Source organism: Lipotes vexillifer, unplaced genomic scaffold, assembly GCF_000442215.2.
Source record: "Lipotes vexillifer unplaced genomic scaffold, Lipotes_vexillifer_v1.1 scaffold690, whole genome shotgun sequence".
NCBI lineage: Eukaryota > Metazoa > Chordata > Mammalia > Artiodactyla > Lipotidae > Lipotes > Lipotes vexillifer.
Window position 1 is genome coordinate 1,791,189 of NW_006798376.1, and position 23,328 is coordinate 1,814,516.

The 23,328-nt window shown below is 37.1% G+C and overlaps 1 protein-coding gene across 2 annotated transcripts in view; it reads right to left on the bottom strand.

Moving 5' to 3' along the window:
- PRKG1 (protein kinase cGMP-dependent 1) overlaps window positions 1-23,328 on the bottom strand; it is a 1,229,308-nt gene that overhangs the window by 762,744 nt on the left and 443,236 nt on the right. For both annotated transcript variants that reach the window (XM_007470289.1, XM_007470290.1), the window contains exon 3: window positions 5,075-5,188. In XM_007470289.1, coding sequence (XP_007470351.1) covers window positions 5,075-5,188 — 114 coding nt within the window. The remainder of the gene's footprint in view (window positions 1-5,074; window positions 5,189-23,328) is intronic.

Consider the following 23,328-nt stretch of genomic DNA (forward strand, 5'->3'; position numbering starts at 1 on the left):
TCCCACCCTCCCTATCCCACCCCTCTAGGTGGTCACAAAGCACCGAGCTGATCTCCCTGTGCTGTGCAGCTGCTTCCCACTAGCTATCTATTTTACGTTTGGTAGTGCATTAAGTCCATGCCACTCTCTCGCTTTGTCTCAGCTTACCCTTTCGCCCTCCCCATATCCTCAAGTCCATTCTCTACAACTGCGTCTTTATTCCTGTCCTGCCCCTACATTCTTCAGAACCATTTTTTTTTTTAGATTCCATATATATGTGTTAGCATACGATACTTGTTTTTCTCTTTCTGACTTACTTCACTCTGTATGACAGACTCTAGGTCCATCCACCTCACTACAAATAACTCAATTTCGTTTCTTTTTATGGATGAGTAATATTCCATTGTATATACGTGCCACATCTTCTTTATCCATTCATCTGTCAATGAACACTTAGGTTGCTTCCACGTCCTGGCTATTGTAAATAGAGCTGCAATGAACATTGTGGTAGATGATTATTTTTGAATTATGGTTTTCTCAGGGTATTTGCCCAGTAGGGGGATTGCTGGGTCATATGGTAGTTCTATTTTTAGTATTTTAAGGAACCTCCATACTGTTCTCCAGAGTGGCTGTATCAATTTACATTCCCACCAACAGTGCAAGAGGGTTCCCTTTGCTCCACACCCTCTCCAGCATTTATTGTTTGTAGATTTTTTGATGATGACCATTCTGACTGGTGTGAGGTGATACCTCATTGTAGTTTTGATTTGCATTTCTCTAATGATTAATGATGTTGAGCATCCTTTCATGTGTTTGTTGGCAATCTGTATATCTTCTCTGGAGAAATGTCTATTTAGGTCTTCTGCCCATTTTCGGATTGGGTTGTTTTTTTGATATTGAGCTGCATGAGCTGCTTGTAAATTTTGGAGATTAATCCTTTGTCAGTTGCTTCTCTTGCAAATATTTTCTCCCATTCTGACGGTTGCCTTTTGTCTTATGTTTTCCTTTGCTGTGCAAAAGCTTTTAAGTTTCATTAGGTCCCATTTGTTTATTTTTGTTTTTATTTCCATTTCTCCAGGAGGTGGGTCAAAAAGGATCTTGCTGTGATTTATGTCATAGAGTTCTGCCTATGTTTTCCTCTAAGTGTTTTATAGTGTCTGGCCTTACATTTAGGTCTTTAATCCATTTTGAGCTTATTTTTGTGTATGGTGTTAGGGAGTGTTCTAATTTCATTCTTTTACATGTAGCTGTCCAGTTTTCCCAGCACCACTTATTGAAGTGGTTGTCTTTTCTCCATTGTATATTCTTGCCTCCTTTATCAAAAATAAGGTGACCATATGTGCGTAGGTTTATCTCTGGGCTTTCTATACCACTTATTAAGTGGTTGTCTTTTCTCCATTGTATATTCTTGCCTCCTTTATCAAAAATAAGGGGACCATATGTGCGTAGGTTTATCTCTGGGCTTTCTATCCTATTCCACTGATCTATTTTTCTGAAAAACACTAACTCTTAAAGATACATGTACCCATATGTTCATTTCAGCATTAACTACAATAACCAATATATGGAAATGACAGGTATATCAATGAATGAATTAGTAATGGAAATGTGGTGTATATATACACAATGGAATACTATTAAACCATTAAGAAGAAGGAAATGCTGCCACTAGTAACAACATGGATGGACACTGAGGGCATTATGCTAAGTGAAATAAGTCAGAGAGAGAAAGACAAATACCATTGTGATCTCACTTATATGTGGAATCTTAAAAAAAAAAAAGAGTTCTGGCTCTTAAATAGAGAGAACAGATTGGTGATTGCCAGAGGTTTTGGGGGGAGAGGGGCAGTGAGGGGTGGGTAGAATTGAGTGAAGGGGGTCAAATTGCTCAAACTTCCAGTTATAAAATAAATAAGTCCTGGGGATGTAATGTACTCATGGTAGCTAGAGTTAATAATACTGTGTTACATTTAAGTCCTGGGGATATAATGTACTCATGGTAGCTAGAGTTAATAATACTGTGTTACATATTTAAAAGTTTCTAAGGAAGTAGATCTCAAAAGGTCTAATCGCAAGAAAAGAAATTTTGTAACTATGTATGGTGATGGATATCAGCTAGACTTATTGTGGTGACCATTTTGCAATATATTCAAATATTGAATCATGCATATCTGAAACTAATACAATGCTATATGTCAATTATACCTCAATATATAAAAATAAGACAACTATTTTTTATATCCTATTTAAAAAAAAGACTACCCACAGGTGTTAGGTTCACATTCGTTATCAGAGGAAGTCACTGGAATGTATTTATTTAAGGCCTGATACAGTTTCAAAAAGTGCTCTTGTGAACAAGAAATGACTCAGGTACATTGAGGAGCTCTTGAATGTCACCTAGGATTCAGTGATGACTGTGCAATTAAAAATGCATTAAAATGCTAGGCAGCTTTCAGGCTAATCTAGGGAGAAAGAAAAGGGGGATCAACACTTTCAATCATGAAAGAAAGTGGGTATTGTTGGGGGAAAAGGAGTCACAAGCCAGGTAAGTGAGAAAGAAAAAAGGTGTGGATAGACAAGCTATTGAGTAGGAAGGGCAATTTCCTCAGACTTAGACTATTACACCCAAGTAGATGAATGCGTTTTGAAAGATACTCCAAGTGGTCATCACTGGCAAAATAATGGTTAAGAAAAAATAGACAAGACTCAACACAATCCTGAATTCTGAGAAACGACTGGATCTAAAAAGCCAACTAAGGACATTTTAAAATATCACATGTTAAGAGTAAGATAGCATCGCTGTAGTCATTTGGTAAAACTAACAGCCATGATGGAATCTAATCAGAATTATAAATTATAAAGCGATCAGCCTGAGAGTATAATTTAAACAAATTTAAAATACTATTTAAGAACTATAATCATCAATCATAAGTACAATCTCCCTGGAATGTATAGAAGACAGCACAAAAGTTTCTGAAAAACAAATGACCATTATTCACACCTTATAGCTCTTACACAACATTCAGAAGTTGTTAATACATATTATTCCTTACACATGCACAAAACCTCTGCATCTAAACATGCAGAGATGTATTTGTACACCATCAACCACAGACTCTTTTCTGAATACAACCGCCACATCTTTGAGCACGATAAACACACACAACCACATACACACTCATGAGACATCTGAGTCTGTGTTAAAGAACATGCTCCATCACTCATTCCCTTTAATGATGGATGTTCTGACCCCAAAACAGTTAGGATCATAATTTGCATTCAACAGCCAGTTCCTTCTTGTTCAGTCAGATGCATAATGTCTATTTAAATTTACCAAGCATGAGAACAGAGGCTAGTGCAAATGAACAGCATTTTATAAGAACCTAATAAGAAAATTGACTTTCATGAAGCCAAGCAATCATCTTACAAAAAATCTTTTGCTATATAATTAATTTAAATATTCAATTCACTTTATTTAAAGTATTTCTTTAATAATAATTCAATATTCCAAAATAGTAAGCACCATGTTACTATCAATTGCTGGCCTTTGGAAAATTTGTAGTTTCAGTTAGATTAAATGAGCAGTACACAAGGCTGAAATATTTTTATAATTGAAATATTTTAAAACCTTAAAAAATTATTCATAATACAGAGAAAGCCTGTTTTAATCCAAATGTGCTATTATGGCTCCTTTTTGCCCTAAAAGTAATATATTTCTCATGAAAATGAAGCACGATAGTAAAATCTGTTTACTTAATGGAGTCATCACTGCTCTTTTTTCTAGTTAATGTACTTTTTAAGTAAGTTAAAGTTCTGGCAGAATCTTTTATGGGTCATCGGGCTTCATTATTCTTTGAGTCATATAATTAAATAATCACATGGAATAAAAACATGGCAGTGCCTATCAACCAAAAGAGTTGTGTTCTCAGAGGTCAAGAATCAAATGCCAAGAAAGACTCATCTAATAAGGGCCCCAACTGCCATTGATGTTACAGTGATTTCAGTGACTAAAAAGGTGACTCACTAACAAGACCTATAAGAATTTCTGTGACTCTAGCTGGCCATGCATTCTTGAGTTCTTTACAAGCCAAGTTTTAATATCACATTGTCAATCATATGCCATACTTCTGAGAAGAAAAAAAAAAAGCAATCTATAAAACAGTCAGTGACACCCAGACAAGATTAATTAACATTAACAATCTGTCATTTTGCCAACAGGATTGTTTTAATGACACAACCTAATCAAAGTAACTTGTGACTGCAATCATCCACAGGATGTGTCAGAAGAACTTTTCAAACATGAAATATACACGTCTGCCTGAAGATGCAATGGACTTTCCACTGTTGGCTTTGGCATTCAGCTCTGTTTGTTACACACTCATTACATCCTGTACTCAGGAAGAAGGAATATTTAAAACAAACTTCTTTCCCTTCTAACTACTGCAGCTGCGTCTACCAAGCAATAAAAGTTGCTAGAGAAATCATATATACACATACATGTAAAATTAGGGAAACAAGCTGCTTTAACGCCTTGATTTAAAATAAGCTCAATCAGTAGAAAAGAAAAACGCTGTAATATACAGCTTGATGAGCAGCTGAGGACAAGAATATACTCAGACGCAGTTCTAGAATTCAGGATATCTTACTCAGTGTTTGAATGAGACGAAGGACATTTCTCCTCAATCTTTCTAAACTACTGAATGAATAAGTGAAATTTATGTGGGGAATGCAACCCAAAATAGACAGATAACGTAAAATTTTCTTAAATATGATTCTCAGGCTTTAAAGGCAGAAAAATGAAAAGTCTTGCTTCTGTTTAATTCTAATTTATAAAATTATATCATTTTGTAAATCCTAATTTAATGAGTTCTAGGTTAAAGGATACTTTTCATAAGTCAGCAATAAAATTTAGCTCAATGTTAACAATCATCCTTTAGGAGGAAAATATCAACTGTACTGCAAAGCAATAATTAGAATATAGATTATTTTAATCTTTACAAAGATTAAAATCGAGAGGCATGTTAACACCTCGCAGGTCCACGGAAAAGACATTGAAAGTATCTGAAAAAATAAAAAGAAGAAAGAACAGCCTTACTCTTGACGGTCGCCGTCCGCGTACAGTTGTAAAGAATAGCCAACTCCCCGAATACTTTTCCTGGACCCATCGTGCACAGCTTCACACCTTCTTTTGTAACTTCAACCTTACCATCTAAAAAGAAGGAAAAACACATCATTTCGATTCTCTGTCATGCTTCATTTCATTTGTTGCATTTCCAAGATGAGATGAGGAGGGCCAGGCTCATTTTCAAAAATGCAAAGCAGCTACCAACTAAAACAAAGTCATCCTCAAGATGCAGTGCAAGAAATGCAATAAAATATGTAAGTTAAGAAATCCATATCCTTTCCTAAATTAATCACTGATAAGATTAGAGATGAGACTAAAAGAAAACACCAAAAAAAGACAGAGATAAAAATGGCAACATGTGAAATTATTCCAAATGCAATATTAGAAAACTCTGGTAATTCCAATATTAAAGTCATTTTGAATTTGAAAGAAAAATTGAGTATGTACATTTTATACAGCACACTTCATACTCGGGAATTCTCATCTGAGTAAGGCAGCTATTATGCAAAGGGAAATTACTTTGATCCTAGAGCATTATTTAATTGCAACTCATGGCATCTTTTATTTTTAAACATCTTATCTGACTTGGGCAAGACTGTTTCATCTGCTTCCCAGCCCTGCAACATGGACTGTAAGGAAACCAAACTATAAGTGTTGAGGAAAAAGAAAGAGACACTGGGACTGCTGATGCTCCACAAAGGATTTGGAAAATGAAAGGCTAAAGAAGGAAAAAGCTAAGTAAACAGCGTGCACTGGGTATACACTGTTGCCTGAAAGTAAGGAAATGCTATTCATGAAGGAAATGGAAAAAAATGCATTTTTAAAAAAGTCATAGCTATGTACACTAAAAATTCCATCACCTAACATAATGGGGGAAGAAATAAAAAGGCAACACAATCTATTCTACACTTAATCCTACCCTTCTATTATTCCTCCTTCCTTCTACAGAAGGAAAACCTAATGCTTGGCAGTAGCTAGTGATGGTAAGGAACTAATGCTACCAAGTTTGTCCAAATGTCAGGCCTTCATGCACTGACTCCATAATTATCACTTTAGCTATGTGCTTCCTGTAATATTTAACTTTTCGGAGTTTTAGCTTTACATTTACTCCCTCCTTTTTAAAAGTCAATCCAGTTTTACCTAAGCAATAATATTTATAAAATTATAGGGTTGTTCAAACACCTGTTGAGATAAAATCTTATATATTAAAAAACTTTTTAAAAAGCTGAATTCATGTACCACTGATGCGAGATCAATCCTTCAGAGGGCACTGTTCTACCCTGAAAACTATTTCATCTGAGTGGTATCAATGGAGAGAGAATGCTGCAGTAATTAGGGTAAAATTTCAGACAAAATCTACTCACTGTTCTTGAACTGTGTATCTGTTCCTCCTCTGTGTGTTAAGAAGCTATTTAGGAATGAATGTATCCAAAAATCCTAAAAGTTTGGAAATACTTTTATGCAGGTATGACCACTAAAAAGTCTAGCTTTTTCATGCCTTACTTCTTGACTTCAGGAAGGGAAACTTTCTCTTGATAGGTACATCAAAACCAACCCAGGAAATTCTTATTTTTTTAAGCTTCAGTTGCTCCTCCCATGACATCCCCACCCAGCCGTTTCTCTCAATGGCAAGCCTATTCCTCCAGAAATTTCATCCGCCACCCAAGAACGAAAGATAGGCTCAGAATACAACATAATTAAGACATTTATACATCATTTGAAGTCAGACCAGGAGTTAAGTTCTGGTTCTCTTATCAGTTCCTTACTAGCCTTGTGTCCCTGGGCAAGATGTTAATTTTTCTATGCCTCAGTTTCTTCATTAATAAAATGATAAAAGCAAAGTACCTATCTTATTGTGTAGTTTATAAAATGAAAGGAGATAAAGCAGATGCAATGCTTAGCACAGTGCTGGCATAGAGCAAATCTCAGTAAATACTACCTGTTATTATTGGTATTATTTGCATTATGTTTCTTTCTTATCATTTAAATGTAGGTAGGGCTTATTAGATTACACTGAAGCACAACATTCCATCATCTATTACAGAAACCAGTCAAGGTCCATGTAGGATAATATTTTTTCATTTTTGTTTTCTAAATGGAGAAAACATTTGTTTCAGATTTTCTCCCTCTGGGGGGCTGAGGAGAGAACTTTGGGGTTTTAATCAATATCACACCCAAAGAAGAAAGAAGAATCGCAAGAATTCACACTGATCTACCTGGCAGAATGCAGTATTTTTGTACTCCTTCCTACTTGGCAATGTCCGGCCAACATTTGTTACAGTATTGCTTCGACAGCTATAGTCTTATGGTAGAGGTTCCCACGAATAACACAGTAACAATTTTCTCACACATTATAAAATTCTTTTGACTTAAAGCTCTAGCTTTAACTATATTACTAGAACTAAGAGCAGAATGAATAATGCCTAAAGAACTTTCATACACAGCTCATTTTGTACAAGTCTGCTTCTCTGTCTCTTTGGGTCCCACGGTTTAAAGTCTTCAGTGGAAAAGAATCCATAGGAATTAGACCACTGCTAAGAATCCTGCTGGACAGTTTCAGAGTTAGGTCTTCTTAACCACTAACCAACCTGAAAAAAAAACGGCCAGACATTGGGAGTCTTGTTTTAGCTCAGTGGTTTCTTAAAAGGCATCTGTGGACCCATCACATCAGAACTAATTTATAAAATCCAGATATTCCTCCCTCTGGGAAACTGTAAATATCCCTCCACCCAGTGACCACTCCACTTGGTCCTAGAGCCCCTCACTTCTCTGAAAAACCATGCTCATATAACACTGATCTGTTTTAACTTATGGACAGTTTATATTATAACTGTTCATGTTTCCCATTCTCATATAACTTCTAGAAGGTTCACAGCATAATTGTACAGGACTCTGGGGTTTCGAGTTTGTGCAAACACTCACTCACTTCTGGTTACAGTTCATTTTCCTGATCTGATATTTTCTTAATTTTCTCAAGATTAATTCACTTTTTTGGAAAAGATAGGTATAAGTGATTTTATATATATATATATATATATATATATATATGAATAATTAGTGTTGGTAACAGAAGGTTGAATCCTATATTAATTAGAATAGCAAAAAAATTTTTTTAATACTTGCTAAAACAAAAATAGAAAGTTAGATGTCAAAAATCTTTTCCAGATTAAATTAAACACTGCAGATTCAATATATTCACAATAGCCAAGGAAGAAAGGGATTTGATCTCATATAATAGTTGAGAAAGGTCTAAAAAGCACTGTATTTTTTTTTTTTAATGAACAGAAAGATCTAAACGTTAAACAGAAACAAAGTGTCTGGAAATTGCTACCCTGAGTCATAATTTGATCACTTATCCTTCCTCATACCTGTTGTGTGGATGGGGAATGAGTAATTTAGGGAGGCAAGATCGACTGGGCACTAAAAAGAAAGAAAGGTACACACAAGGCATTAATGAGAGTTTTTTGAGAGACATTTAGAAGTGCTGTCATTTCCAAGAGCCCAATAAGATGAGTTATTGATGTTAAATGTGAATTTGGTTAAGCTCATTCACTGTGCCACACACCAGCCTTGAAGCAAAATTAGAAGTGATTATACATTTACAAAGGATTTCCAAGTAAGGACTAAGTGGTTCACTTAAGAAAACTAAGAACAAGACAGTCAAAAGTTTACTGCATACACCGAGCAGCTCTTATTCCCACCTGGTCAACCTCCTTTAAAGTATTAGATTCATCTTGAAGCCACTCCCCTCATATATACTCCTTTATCGCACTGTGTCTAAAAACAAGATTTGTTTTAAATGGACTCCATGCGCATGGAAAGTAGGTAGGCCTACGTGTGGTAATTTTGGTTGTGAGGGGAGGGAGGTGGGGAAACAAATAGGGAAAAAGTCAAGTAGGCCGAATATATAGCACACTTGTGCAGAGGCTTACAGCACTGTAGAAATAGGCCAGCTTGGAGGTTTTTATATAATTATAATTTGCTGTTAACTTTAGGAATATATTTTGATGAATTTACCTCAGGTCAGATTTGATTAATTTCTATTTCTTAAAACAACAGAAGAGAATCATTAGCATTTATTCATGACTGTTTTAATACTTCAATTTAGTTTGATTTTCAAATATGTTAGATTTCAAATCAAAGACTTTTTTTTAAAGAATAGCAGAAGGACATTTTCGAACATCCTAGTAGAGTTCTAGACTTTTTCCATGATTTTCCCTGGCTAAACTCAACAGCGACGAGAGGCTATTAGAACTGTTACTTGAGGAACTCATAATAATCCAAAATGTGGTTAATTTATGTCTTCTACTTCTCTTTTTATTCACTTTTGATTTTTTTTAATGTGATACTATACTGGTGTTATTTTTACTATGCCCTATTCTCTACCAGGAAAGGAAACAAACATTCAAATCATTTTAATTTGAACTTCGCTAAACTGCTAAAGTTATTTGTGCGAGAGATGTTGGAATGCTGGCTTAGATAAAATGTAAGGGCTATTTATAGTTTCATTTGGCTCTTTTTATCACTCCTGCCATTAGCATGAATAATTGAAAGCTTTATCACAGTAACTTGACTGTATTTTTTATTCTACTTCTGGTACCACATGCCCATTTATGATCTGCAATGGGCTGAGTCATAGTACTAAATTTTTTTTTTTTTTTTTTGCGGTATGCGGGCCTCTCACTGTTGTGGCCTCTCCCGTTGCAGAGCACTGGCTCCGGACGAGCAGGCTCAGCGGCCATGGCTCACGCGCCCAGCCGCTCCGCGGCACGGGGATGTTCCCGGACCGGGGCACGAACCCGTGTTGCCTGCATCGGCAGGCAGACTGTCAATCACTGACCCACCAGGGAAGCCCATAAGTACTAAATTTTGCCACTTTGAGCAATAATCAACCTACCTGTTGCTCTTTGGTATCACTATTTATGTACCACTTTGGGGAAATGCTGTTAAGAGATCCATAATAAAGCATCCATACTTTTATCTATCTTTTATAAGAATCAGTAGGTCCTATAAATAAATGAAGACATTGAATTTATAAGGAGACCCACAGTCTCCTGGCTTTGTTTATCTTCATGGGTTTTTCACTAACTGGTGGTTTTGTACCATAGGACTTTCATGATAAGGCAAATCAGTTTAGAGATTTACTAGTGGCAGGCTGAGACAGAATGGTTGGCAATAACCTAATTATGAACACTCTGTGCTTAGTTCCAACAAGCCTGGTTGGAATATTCAAGACAACTTGATTGGTCTTTAAAGGGAGACAGTTGTTTTATCAAAGGTCCGATCTAGACAAGACCTTCCATCTCTTTCATTCTCTAATACGTTCATAATTTTGTAGGTTTGAGACCACAGCTTTTACATTATGTATTCTCTCATGAGGGTTTCTGTAGCTCCTAGATTCAATAGGAACATTCAACATTGTGGTGGTTGAGCTGTGCTGTGACCAGCATATATACATTTTCTCTAGGAGATGAGGTTACTTATGTATCTTGTTTTTTTCCTTTTTAGTTTTATTTAGATACAATTGACATAGAACATTGCATGTAGGTTTAAGGTCTATAGCATAATAACTTGACTTATATATTGTGAAATGACTACTACAATAAATTTAGTTAACATCCATCATTTCATATAAACACAAACATTTTTTTTTCCATGTGATGAGAAATTTTAGGATCTACTCTCTGCTTTCTCAATGGATTAACAATACTCTTATACTGAACTTGCCTTGTAGGGTCATTTTAGATGGGGGTTACTGTCATCTGGGAAGAAAGTAGAAATTAATAAGGCTACTATGGGCTAACTAAAGGGAAAAGCCATCTCATTGCCAGGGACACACACTATATTCTTAGACAGTGTTCCTTAAGAATACTTCTTGTCAGTCATTTATATATGTCTTCTTTAAGCCAGTATAAGGAAAAAGACTGTCTCACTATGAGATGTAAGTTTGTTCTTGAATTAAAGAAGGGCAGTGTGTCAGCACCTTATCAGTTCTCTATTTAAGTTTGATTTCAAGTCCAAAAGGATATGGTCTCTCTGGATCTAAACTCCTGCTCCTTAAATGAGGTGTTAATTTTGATTGAAAAATCATTTTTTGGCCATTGAATAAAAGCCTGTGAAAAATTGCCCTGTTTTAGTATTTAGTATTACGTGTTATCTTCCTAAGTTTGCTTTAGTGCTTTTTGTTTTAAATTTTTTTTTGGTTTACTAGTTTCTCATTACAGATTAGCGATAAGAGAAGGAGAGAGATGGAGACCGAGAGAGAGAGAGAGAGAGAGAGAGAGAGAGAGAGAGAGAGAGAGAGAGAGAGAGAGAGAAACTTGGTTCTTCCCTAAACTATTTGTGCTTTCATAGTTTCTTTAACCATCAGGTCCTTATAATACTTTAGATGGGACCAAGCTCTCCATTCAGAGAAGTCACTTCTTTGATATTATCACAGCAATAACTCTTACTAGAAGCACAAAAGTACTAGTCATCCAAATGGAATGAAACAATCTGAGATACAAGAGGCTAGTTGAGGTTCAAGCCACATGAGTGAAGAACTTTGTTTCTTCTCCTTCAATTAGGCACATCTGATCTCCCTTCTGGTCATGACTGCTATAAATATACTTGATACAATATTTCTTTGTACTAAATTACAATAGATTATAATACATATTGAATATAAAATAAAATCAAAAACATAAATGAGGCATCTAGAACTAAAAATCTCACTTACGGAAAAAAAATAGAAAGAGAGAAAGCTAGGTTAACATGCACATCAATATACTTGAACTTCGGGCTTCCCGGGTGGTGCAGTGGTTGAGAATCTGCCTGCCAATGCAGGGGACACGGGTTCGAGCCCTGGTCTGGGACGATCCCACATGCCGCGGAGCAACTAGGCCTGTGAGCCACAACTACTGAGCCTGCGCGTCTGCAGCCTGTGCTGCGCAACGAGAGAGGCCGCGATAGAGAGAGGCCCGTGCACCGCGATGAAGAGTGGCCCCCGCTCGCCGCAACTAGAGAAAGCTCTCACACAGAAACGAAGACCCAACACAGCCAAAAATAAATAAATTAATTAATTAATTAAAAAAAATATATATATATATATACTTGAACTTCACTTTTTGTTTTGGTTTCTAACTCTTGAGGTCTTAGGGCATACATATCCTCAAAGGAAACCTACATGAGGAAACAGACTGAAATGCAAGCAATTTGGATACAGAAAATCATCTGAACCATCAGAGTGAAAGTCTGGAATGAACAACTTACATTGCAGCACTTCTGTCCTTGAGGATATTTAAGGAGTAAGAATTTACTAAACCTACTGTAGATGGCTCAACCATTGACCTGACATGAACTGGAAGGATTTCACAAATACCATGATTCTATAATCTTTCTACACATTATGTTTTGAAATTCTAGCACTTTAAAGTATTCAAAAGGCACTAAATAAATATCTGTGGACTAATTTCAATTGCTAGTGATGAAGAAAGGTAAAGACAGGCCAGAGAAGAGATATTCACACATAGGAAAGGATCATTCCCTGAATAATCAGAATTGAACAGATAATTTGTCTCAAGTTTATTAAGCTTAATTTTAGTATAATGCCTTTTTGCTCTATTATTTCTGTGATACATGAGCACCTCAATTAGCCTAAACAATGAATGGCCATGTCTGTAGTTAATTTAGAGACAGGCAAATGACAAGTACTATTATCACTGTCAGACTTGTGGGCACTCATCATACAATTTTGGTCTTTGTTAATGTTTTAATATTAAGTTTGGGAGTTTTTTTTTTAATAAATAAATTCATTCATTCATTCATATTTTTATGGCTGCGTTGGGTCTTCATTGCTGCTTGCGGTCTTTCTCTAGTTGCGGCAAGTGGGGGCTACTCTTCGTTGCGGTGCACGGGCTTCTCATTGCAGTGGCTTCTTTTGTTGCAGAGCATGGGCTCTAGGTGCGTGGGCTTCAGTAGTTGTGGCACGTGGGCTCAGTAGTTGTGGCTTGTGGGCTCTAGAGCACAGGGTCAGTAGTTGTGGTGCACGGGCTTAGCTGCTCCACGGCATGTGGGATCTTCCCAGACCAGAGCTCGAACCTGTGTCCCCTGCGTTGGCAGGTGGATTCTTAACCACTGCACCACCAGGGAAGTGCCTTGGGAGAGTTTTTGATATAACACGATGGTTCTCAACTGGGGGCAGTTTTAATTCCAGGGGCTATTTGGCAATGTCTGGAGACATTTTTGGTTCTAGGGAGGTTTTGAAACTAGGGAGGTTCTGCTGGCATCTAGAGGGTAGAGGAAAACTGCTAAACATCGTACAATGCACAAGGCAGCCCACACAACCAAGCATTATTCAGCCCCAAATGTAAGTAGTGCCAAAGTTGGAAGCCCTGGAGTCAACTATGTCCATGTGTATACGAAACACTCTACAGGGCTTCCCTGGTGGCGCAGTGGTTGAGAGTCCGCCTGCCGATGCAGGGGACACGGGTTCGTGCCCCGGTCCGGGAAGATCCCACATGCCGCGGAGCGGCTGGGCCCGTGAGCCGTGGCCGCTGAGCCTGCGCGTCTGGAGCCTGTGCTCCGCAAACGGAGAGGCCACAACAGTGAGAGGCCCGCGTACCGCATAAAAAAAAAAAACAAACCAAAAAACCAAAAAACCCCACTACATTTAAAGGGACAATTTTGACTTCCACTTAAAAAAAAATCTCTACTAGATGTAAATTGCAAGCTAAAAATAGGCTAATACTAGGTTGCAATATTTAAGTAATCCATGTTGCCACTAGATTAGGATAGAATTAGAATAAAGACACAAAGCTACTTTACCGAATAATTTTCCCTAGCAGGTGTCACCTGAAATAGAAGTGATTAAGAAAAATTTCTGAAGCAAGACTTATAAGACTATACTACTGATGCTAGAATGACAGCCTTTTTCCACGCATACTTGAGAATATCAGGTCCTGCCTCTACCACTGATTGGCTTGGAGACCTTGGATAAGTTATTTAACTCTCTGTGCTTCCATTACCTCACTACAGATCTGGTATAACAATAACTTATTTAACAGGTTTTGATAATTAGGTAATGCAAGTGGCCAGACAAAAAAATACATAGGTTAAAAACAGTTCTTGAGGAAATGCCTTTTTCTTTTTGAAAGAAAAAATACTTCGATAGGCAGTTTTAAGGAGGGAGAGGCGGGGTCCGAGGTCTTGGTTCATAACATTTAGGAGCGGGAAGGAGAGTGATAAAGGAGCAGAGCGAGGGAGAGAGAAAGACCAGCAACCGGCTGGAGAGTTCAGCGACACGGGCCTGCAGGAAAGCCTCATGTTGAGCAGGCTAGACTTTGAGTAGGAGGGACCTCTAATGTACAATATTCAGTTAGCTGTTGCCAGAATTCATATCCTACCTTTCTCTCCAAATGAATCTGCTTCACATGAATTTCCTGTGTGAAGGGCTTGGAGGAAGATAAAAGCTTGAGGCAAGATCCATTGCTTGGATACATCAATAAACAGAGAGGCAAGGAGATGAAGAACGAGTGATAACGCTAAGCTGGAAAGCAGGAAATCTTGGAGTAACTATGTAAATTACATAATTATAAAAATCTGAGGACTCAGGAATTGGCAGATATTTTAGGGGAGGACACCAGTCTTTTCACAGGACGTCAAACTGGGTGCTTAATCCAATTTCACCTAAGACTAGAAAGGCTAGAAAAGAATCCACTGTGAACAAGATGTTGTTGCTTCAATCAGGGGTTACGTCTTCTTTATCCAAGTTCACTTAACACCTTTGTAATGGCTCTTATGAGGCAGAAGAAGGAAGAGTTCTGAAATCAGAAGTTCTAAAGCTAATATTCTGGTTTCACTGCTCTTGAAATGTCAGACATTTAGGCACTCAGTTTGTCCATCAGTGCGATGGGAATAATAGCTTCCTGCTTCACAGGATTAGTACGTGAAACTTCTGTGAAAGAGTCTGGTGTGTGATGAAGCTTTCTACACGTTAGTATACACTAAACTAACTGAAGGGCCAATCATGTAATCCTGCAGTGTCTGCTTGTGAATAGGAGATTAGTAAATTCTCATGAGTGAATACGTGGGAATGTTAGCGAAAACGACCCACTGCTGTGATCACACTTGTGGGAAAGCTTGAAGATTTCATTTAAATTATATTGCCTATGTAGTCCAGAAGGAGAAAAAAACGTACAGTGGACCCTTGAGCAACTCGGGTTTGAAATGCACGGGCCCACTTAGATGCCGATATTTTTTAATAGTGAATACTACAGTACTATTGAAACTGAGCAGGACCCTGTGGGGCTCCTGGGCATGGAAGCCTTTCCATGTCCCCCAATTCTTGTTTGTAGGGAACAGACTCCAGCTTCCATAACCTTCCCTGAGTTCAAAAGGGAGATTCAAACAGTTGCTAATAAGGGAAAGCAGCGGATGCAGAGACAAGGGAAGAGCAGCCAGAAAACAATAGTGCAGCCTTGGGGCAGGTCCTGGTTCCACCTCAAGGGATACACATAACAATATCTTTGAGCTCTCTACAGAACTAAACCCCCCAACAAATGGAGTTACGTTCTTCATTCCAGAGAAGACCACCTGAGGCAGATTAAAGGAACCAGAGAAGCTTATCTAGAGATTACCTGAGACCAGATTAAAGGAGTGCAGGCTCTACACACACCCTAATCTGATCAGCAACCACGTCCTTGAACCATTGCTATAAAGCTCCTTAAGAAATCCTCTTAAAGAAACTAATTCACACAAAAATTATTATGCCTAATGACAGCACTGTCCATGAATAATTTGTCCCTATCTACAAATGTCCTAAATAATTTATGTTCTGAATTCAAGTACCCCTAAATGATATTAGTGTCCATATTTCAGTTTTCCTAGATTTTAGTTCATCCATTGACTCACATGAAGAACAGACAAGGAGTTTTCATTCGAGCAACTAGTTTCCTTTCCTTTTATAAACTCTCTCCCACACACCCATACCCCAGAGAAGTAAATAAAAGGAATTTGCACTCTGCCTCAAGACAGGGTAATGATTACCAACAGATCCAAAGGAAAAGTTGTTGTGTTTTATGTTGTGAAGATTCTGAAACAGATGTTAACTGATGCTGTACTACTGGCCAACAGACAGTTTTTATATAAAAATTGGGATATAAGAATATACCCAAATAATATTATAAGAAAACTCTGGTATCTAACCTATTAGGACTCAGAATACAAATATAATATAGAAGACTTTTGGCACAGTATGATTTTAAATTCTGCTTGAACACTAAGAAAACACTCTGCCTTGTATATCACTGCAGCTTCATAGGGAAAAATAATGTTAAAGTTCACTAGCCCTGGGCCTTTATTTTTAATGCTCGCCTAACAAGCTTTGAAGTCCATGGTCTCTATTGGGAAAGTATAAAGTCATGAAAGATGGCATGGGGCCTGCTGACATCTCCAAGATTATAAAGTAAGAATAAAATTAAAGCTTTTCGGTGAGACCAAGACAAAGAGCTTACATAAGTTCTTTACATTTCCCACATATTTTATTCATTAAAAAGCACAGCAAAAATCAGAAGACTTTTCCTGTGCTAATACCACCCTGTAGAAATGAGAAAACACCAAAGGCATAGGGCTATTTAACCCCTTCTTGGGCAGTATGCAAGTTTGACCGGAACTGAAATTTAGTTGCTACAGCAAGCAGGCTTTTGATGAGTGGAAAGCTTAAACAAGTCTTGGGAAATATTTTCCCCAATAAAAATCAATATATTATTGCTATTTACATAGAGAAGGTAGTTTAAAATCCACTAATAAGGATTTCTATTTTCCAAAAGAAAAGTCTTTGGTATATATCAGCCAGAGATATATGCTTTTAATACACAAAGAAGATAATGGCATAGAGACAGATTTGAGTTGTTTTTGTTGTTGTTCACTTGCTATGAAAAAGTATTACAAGCTGGCACTCAATAAATCTATTTGATAAATGAGTAAGGATCAGCTTTTCCAGCTCCATAGGTAGAAAATGCAGTCAACAGTCCTAAGAATGAACTTGGTTGAATTTCGCAAGAAAGTAATACTCTTTTATGTGGGTTACCATAACAGTATCGAAACGAATTAAAAGCAGGGACAGATGAAAAGCCCCCAGAGATAATCCATACTTAATGTAGTGAGATACATTTAGAGGCACAGACCACAGAACAAACAAAAATCTCTACTGGAAGGGAATACGTAAATGTCAACTTGTTGAAAGATTCCATGCTTTCCATAGGCGAGAAACATTTTCTAGTCCCTCTCTGTGCCCAGGATAAATATGTGATACCCTCAAAGACATTAGATCCTGAGTTGAACAATGATTACCTATCCAAATTAACAAGGAGCCAGCTATAATCTTAAGTTTTGTGGTTATGTGCCAGAAGAGAAATGGAGCTATGGACTGAGTTCTAACTTCGTTAGACAAAAATTCAAGCCTTATGTATTATATCTATTTATGGGGTAGACAGGATATGAATGTTTTATTAGAGAAGGTATAGGTAAAGAAAGAAAAAGTTGGAGAAAAGTTGCAGACAGAAAAATGGAAATGATGGATCAGTCAATTGTGAAATAAAAGGAGAGAGATAAGGTTAAGAAAATAGGATGCAGAATAGCAAAGAGCTAACGTATCAAAAATAACAGTTCAGTATTTGATTACCTGGAGTTTTGTGTTGGCCATTAGGAGAACTCTTTTTGTATATCTCCTGAGAAACGATCAGAACTGAACCTACAGGGATTCTAGGTCTTACTGATAGTTCTTCATGGAATTCCTCATGTGCATATCCCAAATGGCTTAGTTCTGTTGGTCAAATGAATATTCATAGTCATTGAGAGAGTGACAGAAGTGGAGTGGGAGTGATAGCTACTATCAGGTGCCCAGTTCCTTATCTGCTCTCTAAATCCTAAAGTTGTATTCTCATTTGGCTTCAAGACCTTACCTGAACTAATGTGAGGCTATTTATAGTCTTTACTTGACCTAAATGTACACTTATACGTTTTGCTGCAGAAATGTGAATGTGTTTGATTATAGGTGCTGCCCCCTCCCCAACTGGGGGTACTATATAATATATACTACATGTACAATATTACTTTTCTAAAGTATGAAAAATTATGAATTCTGAAACATCTGGCCCTAAGGATTCTGAAAAAGGGCTTGCAGACAGGTAGTACTTTACTCTGGACAAAGCTTCTCCCTTTATTGTGAGTGGGTCCTTGTGTAACAGTCATATAGGGAAAAAGTTTGCATTTCAAATGAAAAACTACTGCTGACAGCAGGTATGTTAGGAATGCACATACATAGAAATGTATTTCTTATTCTCTTTGATTTTACGATAAGATTGTCAAGATGGACCTAAGAAAATGCCTATGGTGAAGGGGTCATCCTTTCCAAAGTGTAAGGCTCAAATGGAGAAAATATATCAAGCCAAAACTAAATAAAAGAGCAAACCCTGGAATGAAGATCAAATCTAATGGACGAGGACAGTTGTTTTCTTTTAAAATTCAAGGTGGCAAATTTCCTATACATAATTTGATTCATGGGAAAGATGTAAACTTACATTCTTAAACCTTATGACAGTTTGTAGAAACAAAGTGTTTTGTGGAAACTAATGCACTTTAGAAGTCGGAAAAAAAAGTGATGAAATTATTCCAAAAATATTTGGAACAGAAGATAATAAAAGTCCATGTAGAGAGAGATAGCCAAGACCTAAGTAGTAAAGAAAGAGACCAAGGATTCCTAGGTGAGGAAAGCCAGAGTAATGAAGGAGCAACTTTATTCCAAGCTTCCTAAGAATGAGGGAAGTTAAACAAATGTTAGTCTTTCTCATTTTTTATATGTAGGAACAGAAGGAACACTTCTGGAAAAAAAAGAGATACTGGCTTTGGGTGGTAAGAAAAGAAAAAAAGAAATCAGCATGAGCATCACTGCACAGCAAACTGGCACCTTCTATAGCAGATTTCCCAGACAGAACTATTAAACGTGTGAATATTCTGTTATGAATGACTAAATATTCACTTTTATTGAACTACTTAAATGAGAAAAAATTGCAGACTGCTACTCAGTTGTAAGAAAACCCAGAACACAAGTCAATGAACATTTACCATTGGACTCTACTTCTTAAGGGCAGGGGCAATCTTTTCAAATGTATATCCTAATTTCAAGTGTCCAGCACAAAAATGATAGATAAGCATTTGCTGAATGTTTGGGCAGGGTTTCAGGGTTAATGTGAAGATTTTTCCTTTAGAGATGAGCAATTTTTTTTTTTTCCAGTGACTGTTTTAGTGTCGAAAAAGAGCTACAATTCTATTTTTAACTGTCTTATTCAGTTAGCGTGGCAGACAGTCGTAGACAGTGGAGAATTATGTGTCCAGCCACACAAAGCATTTTAAGACCTGTAAGTCTTCCCCTAACATAATGCTATAAAATGTCCTTTTGCTAAAAATACTGGAACCAAGTAATTAACTACTTTTGAATTTTAATGAATAGGCCATCTGTTCATTCAAATTGAAAAAATGAAATTTTTCTACAAATTAACTACTTGATGAGGTGTCTCCGGTGACTAAGTCTGCTACACTGTTTTTTGTGAGGTTTAACCTAAAGGTGACACATAACATATTATACCAAGTTTTATAAACCAGAGTATGTAAAAAACAAGTTTTTCCTGATCATATAATCATCACATTTACCTGATCCTTTGACAGGCTGTATTTATAATTATCAAAGGCTAATTTTTATAACCATAATTTCCACAAACACACTATTAAAATGAATCACTAGGAAGAAAAATATGTCCATTTTCATCTGTGATGATTATGACAAAGTTTGAATTGCAAACATTCTGATTTATGGATTATCCCCATAATGACGAACAAAAATTGTTTTCAATCTCCTTTTCCTCTTTTCCAAGAATATTGTGTTTTCTTTGTGCTGTGCTCTCCAATACGGTAGCCATTTGCCGCCTGGGCAATTTAAATATAAGTAAAAATAAATACAATTTAAATGTTATTTCCTCAGTTGCACTAGCCACATATCAAATACTACATGTTGTGACCACATTGAACAATGCAGAATATTTCCATCCTTTCAGAAGTTTCTAGTGGACATCACTGCAACATCCTTCTTGCTCTGTTAGAAACAATACAACAGGTCCAAAAGGGAGTTGCTTATGCTAAGCCTTGTGTCACCAAACTGAGACTTAACTTACAGTTTCAGCTCTCACCAACATGGAATCTTAACCAGCCAGTCAAGAATCACCTCATCAGCTCGAGTTAGGTGATCTGCCTGATAGACTCCTGCTATTCCCTACTGAAAAGTAACCTTGCAATAACCAACCTGCTTTTTTTGACTAGTATAACTTCTTTGCTCCAGCTTCTGTCTGGCTATAAAAGTCTTTCATTTTATACAGCTCCTCGGAGCTCCTTTCTATCTGCTAGATGGGATGCTGCCCGATACGAATCAATCTTTGCTCAAGTAAACTCTTACAATTTTTAATATGCCTCAGTTTATCTTTGAGGATCTCTTACCATCATCCCTCTAAAGAATCATTCCTTCTTTCAGCAATGAAGACCAACTTTTCACTTAAACTCTCAGCCAGGTCAATTTCTTTTTTAAACCATTCCCAAGACACACTGCCCCCATCCCCCAACTTAGTTCCTCAAAATATGGCACCATTCTACAACTAGTTGATTTATCTATTATCTCTTTTAGTTTTTTAAGTCTTTAGGAAGAAAAGAGACAAGTTGCGTATAGTTGTGTGAAACGAAAACGAAATTGGTGGCACTTAATAAATAATGCATAACAGCACCATGGCGTCAGCAGAAAATATATCTCAACCATAGCAGCTAAAGCTTTTAGTCCTATTCAAATTGAAAATAATATTACAATCCGAAATTACATCTAAGTTATTGAATTTGTATGCTTGATATTACAGTTACAGAAAATATTAAGATGCTGCCTTTTAGAAATGAGCTTCCTTTGCCTAATTAGCCACAGATAAAGGCAGGTTCCTTATATACTATGACTGAATTGAACCAGGATTGAACAATCTCATTGGAACTTATTTAGTAGCAGTTTGAAATGTGTATAACCCTAGCCATGTGGGAATTCACCTACAAGATGGAACTGGTTACTTAACACATAACTCAATTATTTTCTCCAAGTCTGATCTTTGCCTTAGGTTGTGCCTCCCATTTCACTCTATTCCCCCTGCTTCCAACACACATAAACACCCAAGTCTGCCTAAGTCAAGATGATAAGGTTTAATTTTTTGTCCTTGGCTTTTCTTTCCAGAGCACTCCATGCTAAGTCCCTCACTATTTCCCACACCTCACTCATTTCAAGGAAATTTCTCATATTTCTAGTTGACACAATAAGCAACTGGTATAATTATTAAAATCCCCCCATTTCCCTCATCATGTATTTCTTCCTGAACTCCTTCTCTCCTCCTCTTGTCATGATTCTTTATATACGAAAGTATCCATTCCACCCCCCAACCACCAAGGAAACTTTGTCTTAAGAATAGTTTTTTTTCTAGCAGTTAATGAGCACACAAAGTCTGTTTTCAGGTCAAGTTGGAGTCACTTCTTTGCAAGAGGTGGATATAGTTTTATTAATTTATAAAAGATGGATTGCTTTATTGTTGCTTTAATTAGACTTTGAAATATATAATAGTTGCTAAGTGTTCTTCTGTAGGTACACTACATATAAATGTTTAAGTACTGAAGCCTATTTCCCAATTTGATCCAGGTCAGGATCTCTAGAGGATGGGGTACTGACTTCTGCGGTTCTTAACACTCCCTAGATTGTCATGTGCTGACAGGCTTGGGCTTCAGGACCACTGCAACCCATACAATATGTGATAAAAGAAAGTAACACCATAAATGAGCCAACAAAGCCCACCTTTGGTGGGTGGGGGTGGAGACAGAAGGGAGGGCTTCTATTTTGAAGGAAAAAAACAAGCTAACATCGTGGAAACTATATGTATCAGAGGACCACGACGGAGTCGTACGAGCTCTTAGAGTTGGTACGTTCTCCCTAGAGAAAAAAGCAACAGGAAGAATTCACAGACAATAAAAATTTTAATTTATGGAAATTTTAGCAAATGTCATCAGTGAATAATGTTCTTTTAAAAAATAAAGACATTAAGTCAGGGATCAGCAAACATTTTTTCTGTAAAGGACCAGACTGTAAATATTTTAGGCTTTGCAGGGCTTATGGTCCTGTTGCAGCTACTGAACGATGGCCATTGTAGCATGCAAGCAGCCATAGATGGCACGTAAATATATGAGCATGGCTGTGTTCTAATAAAACTTTATTTACAAAAAAAGCCAGAGGGTTGGATTTGATCTTCTGACTGTCCTCTGCCAACTCCATCATTAAAGGATGTGGTAGGACATTTCTTTAAAACTATTTTGATGGATTGTATTTTCCAAAGATCCCCTAACAATTTCTCCCATCTCACAAGCTCTTCTAAAATGTGCCCTTACCATTTCCCCTATCAAGAGGTGGTTTCTATTTTGCAAGCTTTTAAAATCTGGTCAGGCCCTGTAACTGCTTTGGCCAATAGAATACGACGGAGATAATGCTGGTCTGGCACCTTCTGCTTCCCATCTCTTGAAATGCCCCCCAGGCAGCCCAGCCGCCATGCTGTGAGATACTCAAGCTGCACAGAGGGCCGAAGTGTAGGCACTTCATTTGAACTCCAGCCTATGGTCAGCACTGATTGCCAATCATATGATTGAATTATCTTAAATATTCAGCCTGGCCAAGTATCCAGATAGCAGCTGGGGACAGAGGTATCTGACTACAATCACATGAGGGATTCCCCACAAGAAACACCTACTGAACCCAGGTCACCCACAGAATGACGAGAAATTGTTTTAAACCACTAAATGGTTTGACATGCTACAATATAAGTAGAACAGCTTTTTTGTCATTGTTCAGGGACTGACGCTGCTTTTTCTGCTAATGTAAATGCTTTTAGTTGGATAGAAATATATTAATACACAAAGGCAGACACTTTTTCATTCTGGCCAATTAATGTATTTCCTCTAAACTTCATGGATAAGCCTCACTTATTTTAAGCCACATGTCTAGGTCACCCATAAGTACAATGGCTGTATTAAGTAAATCCATTTAAGAAGTATCCTAAGATTAAAAGTTCTTCTCTACTCATGTGACTCATCATAGATAAATTTAGTCATGTGTATTGTGCAGGGAAAGA